At 34.7% G+C, this 9,547-nt stretch overlaps 1 protein-coding gene across 1 annotated transcript; it reads right to left on the reverse strand.

Moving 5' to 3' along the window:
• Positions 1–3,005: 3,005 nt before the first annotated feature.
• On the reverse strand, positions 3,006–9,124 carry LOC149801118 (uncharacterized). The gene is made up of 3 exons (XM_089954272.1): positions 8,997–9,124; positions 7,573–7,650; positions 3,006–4,954 (listed from the first exon to the last, which is right to left on the reverse strand). Exons 1-3 carry the CDS (start codon positions 9,120–9,122, stop codon positions 4,460–4,462), a joined length of 699 nt encoding a protein of 232 aa, XP_089810398.1. The 5' UTR covers positions 9,123–9,124; the 3' UTR covers positions 3,006–4,459.
• Between the last annotated feature and the right edge of the window lie 423 nt (positions 9,125–9,547).

Consider the following 9,547-nt stretch of genomic DNA (forward strand, 5'->3'; position numbering starts at 1 on the left):
GCCCTGCTCTGTATGACCTTACGTTTTACTCGAAATAAATGGAATTAATCGTTTAATTGATTTTGAGAAACCATTCGATTGGGTTTTATGGCTTTTACTGGTAATGTTCTAATTTCTAAATTTTAGCCTGGATTTCCACGGCTTTATCCATCTTTTCTACTAAAATATCAAATGTTGTCTCACTGTTAACGGGCAGCGCTCATCTGGGTTTGAAATCAGGAGAAGATGTTTACATGGCGATCCCATTCATTTGTCTTTTATGTGCAAATATATTAGCCCATTTGAGTCGGAAGAATTCAAATATTAAAGGCACTAAAATGAAACCATAAAATATCTAGTTTCACAGTATGCAGATGACACTCTCTCATCCTGGATGGCTCGGAGAAGTCCCTTAAGTCAGCTTTAGATCCTATCCACCGCTATTCTAACTTTTTCGTGACTCAGAATAAATATTGAGAGAAAAAAATCTAAATGTGTATGAATAGGAAATACAAACAGAATTACTGTAAGGTACTGCCAATCATATAATTTTAATTGGAATAATTTTATTTCACGTATCTAGTTATTAGATTCTCAATAGTGTTAGATAGTTTGATCATTCTCAGTTGTGAAAGTAAAATTAGAGAAGTGAAATCTTTACTTTTAAGTGGTCGAATGGTCATTTACCCCTCTTGGAAAAATTGTAGTTGTGAAAAGCTTGGACCTATCTTACTCCCTTAATTATAAGTGTACCAAAACCACCTATAGCCAAGCTTCAGGAGTTAGATGTATTTTTCCGTAAGTTTGTATGGGTGGTGGAAATTATAAAATCGAAAAAATAATCTTTGTGTAAAGAATATTTGAAAGGAGGTTTGAGAATGATAGATATCAACATGTTTGTACAATCACTGAAACCTCCTTAGACGAGAAGACTTCTTACCTCAAAACCTAAATGGAATACGATTGTAACAACTGTCATGCCCAAAATAGCGATATTTTTCACTTTTAGCATAGATTTTGTGACAAAAGTGAGAAATACTTCGAATGCATTTTCGACAGATACATTTGCAGCATGTATTTAATAAAGTTACTGAAAATTTCTTAAAATTCCAATATGGATGAATCCTAAAATTAAATTTGGAAATTCTGGTGTTATGTACATGCACTGGGTGAAAAAGAGAATGTTGTATATAAACAATTGAGTTAATAAAAACGGTTAAAGGTATAATATATGTGATTTTTTGTAATACGTTTGAAATGCTTGTCAACATCCTAGCGTTTCAAGGCATGCTTAGAGTTATCCTATTAGTTTCTAACAGACTTTATATGAGCATTTATTCAAATATTTATGGCCTTTTCTCAAAAAGCTGTAATTTTTATCATTACGGAAAAAGGGGTGTAAAAGTATAAATGGTAAACAAAAAGTTATTACTTCGAAGCCAACATCAGTACTGAAATGGAATCAAGAATATAAGTTTATTGATGAGAATGAATGGAAGGAACACTTTCTATTGCCTTTTAAATTAACTAAGAGTCCGATACTGAGATGGTTTCACACTCAAATAATCCAGACAATTTTACCGACAAAAATGTTTTTGAAACGTCCATGTGCTCTTTAGAGACTTCATTTCATCGGTTTGGAAATGTACCAAGACTGAACCATTACTTACTAGATTTAATGGGTGGTTAAGGAGCAAGTGTAATCATCTGCACAATTTTCAATTTTAGAAAAGAGAGGGAATTCTCGGCATAATAGATCAAAGCAAATGAGGTACAGTAATCAATCTCTTTTTGTTGTTAACCACTATTCCCTGTAAAGCAATGTGCATTTACGAGATAACCAATGGGATGGATCCCCGACTCATTGCTACCTATGTACGGGGAACAATAACAAAAATGAAAACAATCCCACTTAACGAACGAGCAAAGAAAATTGTAGCATTTGTGATTCCAGATAGGCTTTATAAAATATAAAGATATGCCATTCGGGATGAATTCTTCTCCCGCTATGTTCCAACGCTTGATGAATATGATAATTTCTGGTATAGGCAATTGTGAGGCATACACCGATGACGTCATAATCTACAACGAAACCTGGAGAGACCTCTTGGAAACCATCCGGAAATGCTTCTTTCGACTCAGTGAGACAATGTTGACAATCAATCTTAGTCAAATGACTTTTACCGTGTATATGTTACTTTAAGGACATGTTGCTTGTTGTTGTTGTTGTAGGGTTTAACGCCATTTTTCAACACAAGATAGGCTATACATGGCGGCCAGTATTAATGGTGGAGGAAGAACCTGGGAAAGCACCCGGAAAGAACCACCGACCCACGAGAAGCTACTCGAAAGCTTTCTCACATAGCCACATTGGCTGAATCCTAGACTCGAACCCACGCAGACAGAGGTGAGATGGCAGTGATCCGTAACGGAGAGCGCTTTAGACCACTCGGCCACTCGGGGCCCCAGGACATGTTGCGGGACTCGGTCAAATGAAACATATAGAAGTTAAGGTTAAAGATGTTTCTGAATCCCATTGTGCCTATCATTAATAAGCAAATGATGCGACTTTTGGATATGGTTGATTATTATCAGAAATTGTATTCTAAGTCTTCCACGATTGCTGAACCCCTGTCCAATTTGTTAACCGAAATGACCAAGCTTTAGTGGTCCGACAAATGTCAGCACGCTTCCGATAAGTTTAAGACCGTACTCATGAGTTCACCTGTTCTTTCAGCTCTAGATCTCAATAAATCATTTCCAATGTCTACAGATATAGGTGCTGAATGTATTGGTGGAGTATTGATACAGGAAGACAACATTGTCATGGATCATCCAGCGTGTTTTTTGCAAGAAAATTTAATGAGCACCGGAGAAGTTATTCCACGAATTATAAGGAGTGTTTGAATTTAATGCGGGCCGCATAATACTTTGAAGTTTATGTTAGTGCTGTTCCTTCTCCAACTGTTGTGTTCAGCTATCACAACCAGCTTACTTTGATCAGAAAATGAAACACAAGAATAAAAGACAATAAAGATATAGTTTAATGATTATATTCATACAATACTGATGTTAGGCACATCAAGAGAAAGGATAATTTGATTGTATACGCACTTTCACGTGATAGAAGTACTTAATCGCATTTTTTCATATACATGTTGTATCATTCATATTTTATGCAATATTAATTTTTGAATGTTTTTTGGCATAAATGTTTCTTTTATGAGGGACGGTTCTATGTATATCTATATGATGTACATTATTTTCAGAATAATGATTTTAGTAAGAAGCAAATTATTTTGATGACCTTTTTATGTTGGTATTCTAGCATTGTAGTGTACACTTTAAAGCTGAAGTCACGCCGTGTGTAGTGCGTGATACTTTACATTCAAAAAACACCAAGGTCGATGTACTGTAGAATTATGAAAAACATCAGGTGGTCCAATAAGACCATTAGTGGCGCGAGTGGAGGTAACGTCTGTTTCTGAAAAAGGTTCTTGACATATTTCTTGATCATTTAATTTGAAATAACAATGATTTATTTTAAAAATCTACAGTATCATGATTTTTACTCCGTATTAACTGAACTTATAAAGATATTTTTACCCAACCTTATTCATTCATAAGCATAACATACATTGAGTAGTTTGATTTGTTTATTGAAATTAATATAATTTCTTGAAATTGCAGTGCAGAAAAGAAACATTGATTCAAACACTTGGAAAATTACTAGCTGCTCAGATCTGATGTGGAACACTCCAGAACATTTGGGGATTATTTTCTAACAGATCTACTGTGAAACATTTATTCAAAGATATTTTGGATTTAAAAGCATAGCTATTAGTATGTAGTATTAGTACATAAGCACCCTTTAGTTTTCCTTAGGATTACCTTTTGACATATCCGGTTTACTTGGAATAGACAGAACTATTAGGACATTGTAAAAACTTCGTCAACCACTCTAAGATATGTTTATTTCCTTCACTTTGTATTTTAAGGAAATACATTTTCGTTTTGAATTATACAAACCTTGTTTTGTCCCCCTTTCAATTAAACCCCTAGAGATCATAACAATATATAGTGTCCATTACCCTCTTCATTAATATTTCTTTTCATTGAGATAACCAATCAGTCTGTTGGTCAGTAGTAGTTAAGTGTGCATTTTTGAAGAATGTGTTCTCTTCCTGATATTCGCAGTTTGAAAGGTTGCATTTACAACAAATCTAGGTTATAATACAAAACTCTTTCAGGAGGTTAAACATCCGGTTACCCCCAACTAATACTAAACGGGACATCCATGCATGATTAGTAGATCTTCTGTAGTAAGTGTATGTGTAAAGCAGCTGATTGTAGTGTGGTCTAGGTAGAGCGCTGACAAAGTTCAGATACTAGAAGACAAATAATTCACGACTGTAGGATCTCAATGTGCACAATATTCGTTCATGTTTTGCTCTTGTCTATAATGATTATGTCTCAAGCATTAATTGTGCCTTACAAAGTACCGATACCAACAGACGGATGAATCGTGGCTATATGATTTGCATTGTGCACAATATTTAGCTATGGTGTGCTCTTGTTTGCAATGATTTGGTCTTGAGCGTTCATAGTATGTGTTACGCCCAAGGTCGTTTTGCCTAAAACGAGCATTATGACGTGATTTTTCCGTGTGTGCCGGGTACTGATTAATATGGAAGTTGTTTGATGGTTTCCGCCTGCGACGAATATGACGCATGATGTTAAATTTTTGGCCTAGAATTGAAACACCCTCTTTTCGCATGTGCACTCTGTCTCTATCAAAAAGAACAGAGAGTCCGTAAACAGCAAATATCGCTAAGCCGAGACTCAGGACGCCGGTGATAATGGTCACCGTGTCTGAATAAGGATGTATATACATGCCCAATCCTTGGCCGGATGTGAAGAAAATTGGGAAGACGGTCATGAACCACATGGTACAGATGATAGGGTTGAAGTGGAACTGTAACAGATAAAATGTGGCAAAAATTGAGAAATATAGTTAAATGTCAATCAATACATCAAATAAAATTTTGAAAAGACCATGTATATCTTACGCATTGTAGAAATAACGCTGAATTTCATTTATTTTGGCATAAGACTGATGGGTGTAATTTGAAACGAAGCGTACATAGCTTCAGATTTGCATATCACGAAAGATTGAAAGCTCCGCTTAATCATATTCACTTCATAAACTTTAAATGTAAAGAAGAACACTAGCAAATACGTTTATTGCACTTTTAGAAGGAAGTTTTGTCTACTCTTGCTAAATTAAATTCCACTATTTTATAATAGTTAGTGCACTTTGTACTGGTTCAAGTGCATTTATCGAGCTCATTGGAACTGCCATTTCAATCAGTTGCCTGTTTTAGAAAGGGCACTGTTTCCCTAATACCAGATATAAAGAATTATAGTCACAACGGCATTCCAGCATTCTGTCCACTGTTCTTGCTATAAATACACGCAGCTAAATTTCACGTTGTGTCCCTCTTTCAGAAGTGCCTACTGACTGTGGAGCGGAAAAGCAATCATTTTAATACTTTTTACTGATGGCGCAAAACTTGCTGCATCCTGATCGTCTATTTATGAGTATTAATTTTATTTAAGTCTAATTCTTTCGAATGGAATGTAATTTTAGACATTAGTTTGAGCACATTTATTCAAAACTTTCATTGATGCAAAGAACATATGTTACTTCAGAATCTGGAAGCTAGTTTAATTTTAACTTATATGAATCCCGTTTCTCACTAAAGAAAATATGTTACTTGTCAACGTAATATGTAGCATATCGATATATGTGTAATACCAAAGTTGGGTACGTTTAAGCAAATATAGAACTTATTTAGCAAGTTAATTATATCGACTTTGTCTGAAATAGAAATGAATATATTTGGAGCAATATACATGCACATACCTGTGAATGGTATACACGATACTACGACTATCATTTACTTCAGCAAACTTGTACTGACGGTGAATGTTAAACATTATTTTTCGCTACATGTTTATCAATTACATGGTCCAATTATTAATATTATAATAAAAACGATATAAATAGTAATATTATAATAACACGATACAAATATTAATACGATATAAATATTAATAGTATAAATAAACGATAATACATAATATAATATTAGAACTGAAATGAAAGTTGTCTATTTTAAGTTTTACCCGTTGTCATAAAATAAATTAAGAACATGTTCAATATGGGCTTCGTCCACATTTTTTATGATAAAATAGAAGTCTGTTGTTCGAATCAAGCTATAAAGAAATGTTTAAGTGTTAGTGTCTTAACACTTTAGTGGATAGTTATTATCTAATATTGAATTTATTTCACTGAATAAGTAAATATTATACGAACTGGAAAATGACCTTGTTTCCATTGCTAGTAAGTCGAGTATTGCCCTAAACAAGAATATCCAGTTCTAACGCTGTATATGTGCAATGCTGACTATGTTACCTGGAGACAGCAAAAGTTAAACAGTATAACAGAAACGCTTCCATACTTTATATTTCTCCAAAGAACATAATGAAGAATCAACAAATATTTATATCTAACATATCTTGTTTTAATTCGATGAAGCTGAGCCTAAGATCTGAATGAAACATCTACCCCTTCCAATTACACATATTAAAATATTTTCGAAATAGTGCAACATTCACATTTAATAATCTCCAAAAGTTGGTAATAGAAGTATTAGTTTTGACGCCAACGGTTATTGAACTCAAGTCCCTAACAGTTGCAGAAAGAAAGGATAAGTGCACAGTTGTGTTCGACAGCGTAGAAATTTTGTATTATTGTGCAGAGTTCGCGCAATTACATTTCCTCAGTAACTAAGTAAAATAATTTTTGTTGGTGCAGAGGACATCCTCCGTGATAAATATTAAAGAAGTGAAGAAGTCTATTGCTTTTTTCTCCGTCTCCCAGTATATATGGTATAAAATTAGCATTTACAAGCCTTTTTGCGCGCGGCCTCAAAATGTATTCTTTCGATTTCCTCAAATATGTATTGTGTGCAGAAAATACATATAATGTCCGAAATCACATATTCGAGAAAAGATTGAACATAGGTTAATTACAGCCTGCATGGTTTATCGAGTTAATGTGAATTGCAACTTTTGCAGTATATTAAACATACAGTGAAGATTTACATATGATAGTAAATATATGATTGTGCCGTTGTGCCATAGTTTTCGCGAGATGAGTTAGGAAAAACAAGGGGTTCTTGCTGCAAATAAAATGGTTTAAAACAAACCAAACAAGTGATACTGTGTATAAATGTCGCCACCCTCCTACACACACACACGTGCGCGCATGCACACACGAGCGCACATAAATATGCATACTTTTATAAACTTTGTTTCCCATCTACCGAAAATTAGATCCGAATAAAATTTCCTAATGCGACATTGAATAGAACTAAGAGTACAAGTTATTATAGATTTGCCGTGGGAAATACTACATTTTAGCTTTCAGAAAGGAAACTGACAAAGTGTACGATGAAAGAATGAATGGGACTGCTACTACTGACAGTAAATGTATATATACGTTATCTTTAATAGCAGAATACTTACAAACAAACGGCGCAGGTCCTGATAAAAGTATTTCGATGCAATCCAGATGAGGAGGAAAAAAGGCAGAGGAAAGATGGTCTGAAAACAAAATGGCAAAGATTAAGATTGACTGCGTTTCTTACTGGTATGGAGAATTGCAGACCCCATTCTGATTTGATTTTAATACAATCCCTGACATATACATATATTCAGACATATGCATGCATTTGGTGTATTAATTCATAAATTTGTGTATGTATGCAATTGCAATAAGTTGCATGTGGAGCAATACAGGAGAATGCAGGAGAAACGTCAAACTGAATATAGTAGTAATAGCATGGTGGTAGTAGTGATAGTTTTAGCTAGTTTAGTTTTACTCTAAGTTTTATGAGTAATGGAGTGATCAAAAAGAAAAACGGTGAAGGAAGAAGATACGTATGATGTTATCTCTAATGGTAATTATTCTTGTAATGGTGTAGTTATTGTTGTTGAGGTGGCGATAGAGTATCGGACTAAAATAATCAGTTGTTAATGTTGTTACGTGTGATGCTATTGTATAACAATGCAGACAATAGTGGCTTGGTATGGTAATGGCAGTAATAGTAACGATGATAGAAGCCTATATAGTTGCAGTAACAGTAGTGGCAGCAGTAGTGCTGGTAGTAATGGATACAGCCGGTATATCAGTACCAGTAGTAGCAGCAGCAGTGCTGGTAGTAATGGTAACAGCCGGTATATCAGTAACAGTAGTAGCAGCAGCAGTTGTAGCTTTTTCTTATATCGTCGTAATCGTAGTCATTAAAAAAGTTGTCATTGGTGGTATTTAGAATGAAGGTATTACTACTACTACTACTACTACTAGTATTACTACTACTAATACTACTACTAGCATTATTGCTACTACTACTAGCATTACTACTACTATTAGTATTATTAATACTTCTACTACTAGTATTGCCACTACTACTATTATTACTGTTAATACTACTACTAGTATTACTACTACTACTATTAATAGTATCACTAATAATAAGAAGAAGGAAGAAGAAGAAGAATAGTTGTTGTTATTGTTGTTGTAGGGTTTAACGCCATTTTTCAGCACAAGATAGGCTATACATGGCGGCCAGTATTAATGGTGGAGGAAGAACCCGGAAAAAAACCGGAAAGAACCACCGACCCACGAGAAGCTACTGGCAAGCTTTCTCACATAACCACGTTAGCCGAATCCGAGACTCGAACCGACGCAGACAGAGGTGAGATGGCAGTGATCCGTAACGGTGAGCGCTTTAGACCACTCGGCCACTCGGGGCCCCAAAAAAGAATAGTAAGAAGAAGATGATGATGATGAACAGGAACAATAATAATAATAATATTAATACTAATAATAATAGTTAATGGTCGATATTGTTGTGAGTGACACTACATAATTGCCGGCACTGTCTTACCGAAACGACATACAGTACTAGTTTCAACCCAAGGAGTACGGACACTACGCCAATAATGACGATGACAGCCACTTCTATTATGTGATGTACCACTATAGCTCTCTGAGATACTGGATTTGTCTCCATTTCCGCTCCTATGAATAAAATGAAAATATTTTAATGAAGAAGATGTTATAAATAGTTTAAGGACTTGAAATGTCACATCTCAGTATTGGCCATAATCCTCATCATAATCAGTATAGTAGTCAAATGAAAATCACTATGGAAACTGTCTTATGTAGGTACTACCTGCATTTTTTATATCCAGAAAGCGACAAGTAATAATAACAGTCTTGATTATTAGCTATTTTTTTCAATGACATGTCTTGAAAATGAACTCCATGCACAGGACTTTCGGTGTGTATTTATGTAGGCGTAATTTTATGCGAAAATCATATCACGCCAGACGATTATTCAAAATTTGGAACAGCTCGAAAAGTCGCAGAGTATGTGTGAATTCCTTTAAACACATGGAAATGGTAACGACTTGGGTATAGTGACAAAAGTACCGT

Source organism: Sinohyriopsis cumingii, chromosome 4, assembly GCF_028554795.1.
Source record: "Sinohyriopsis cumingii isolate HCF-2022 chromosome 4, ASM2855479v2, whole genome shotgun sequence".
NCBI classification, from domain to species: Eukaryota; Metazoa; Mollusca; class Bivalvia; order Unionida; family Unionidae; genus Sinohyriopsis; species Sinohyriopsis cumingii.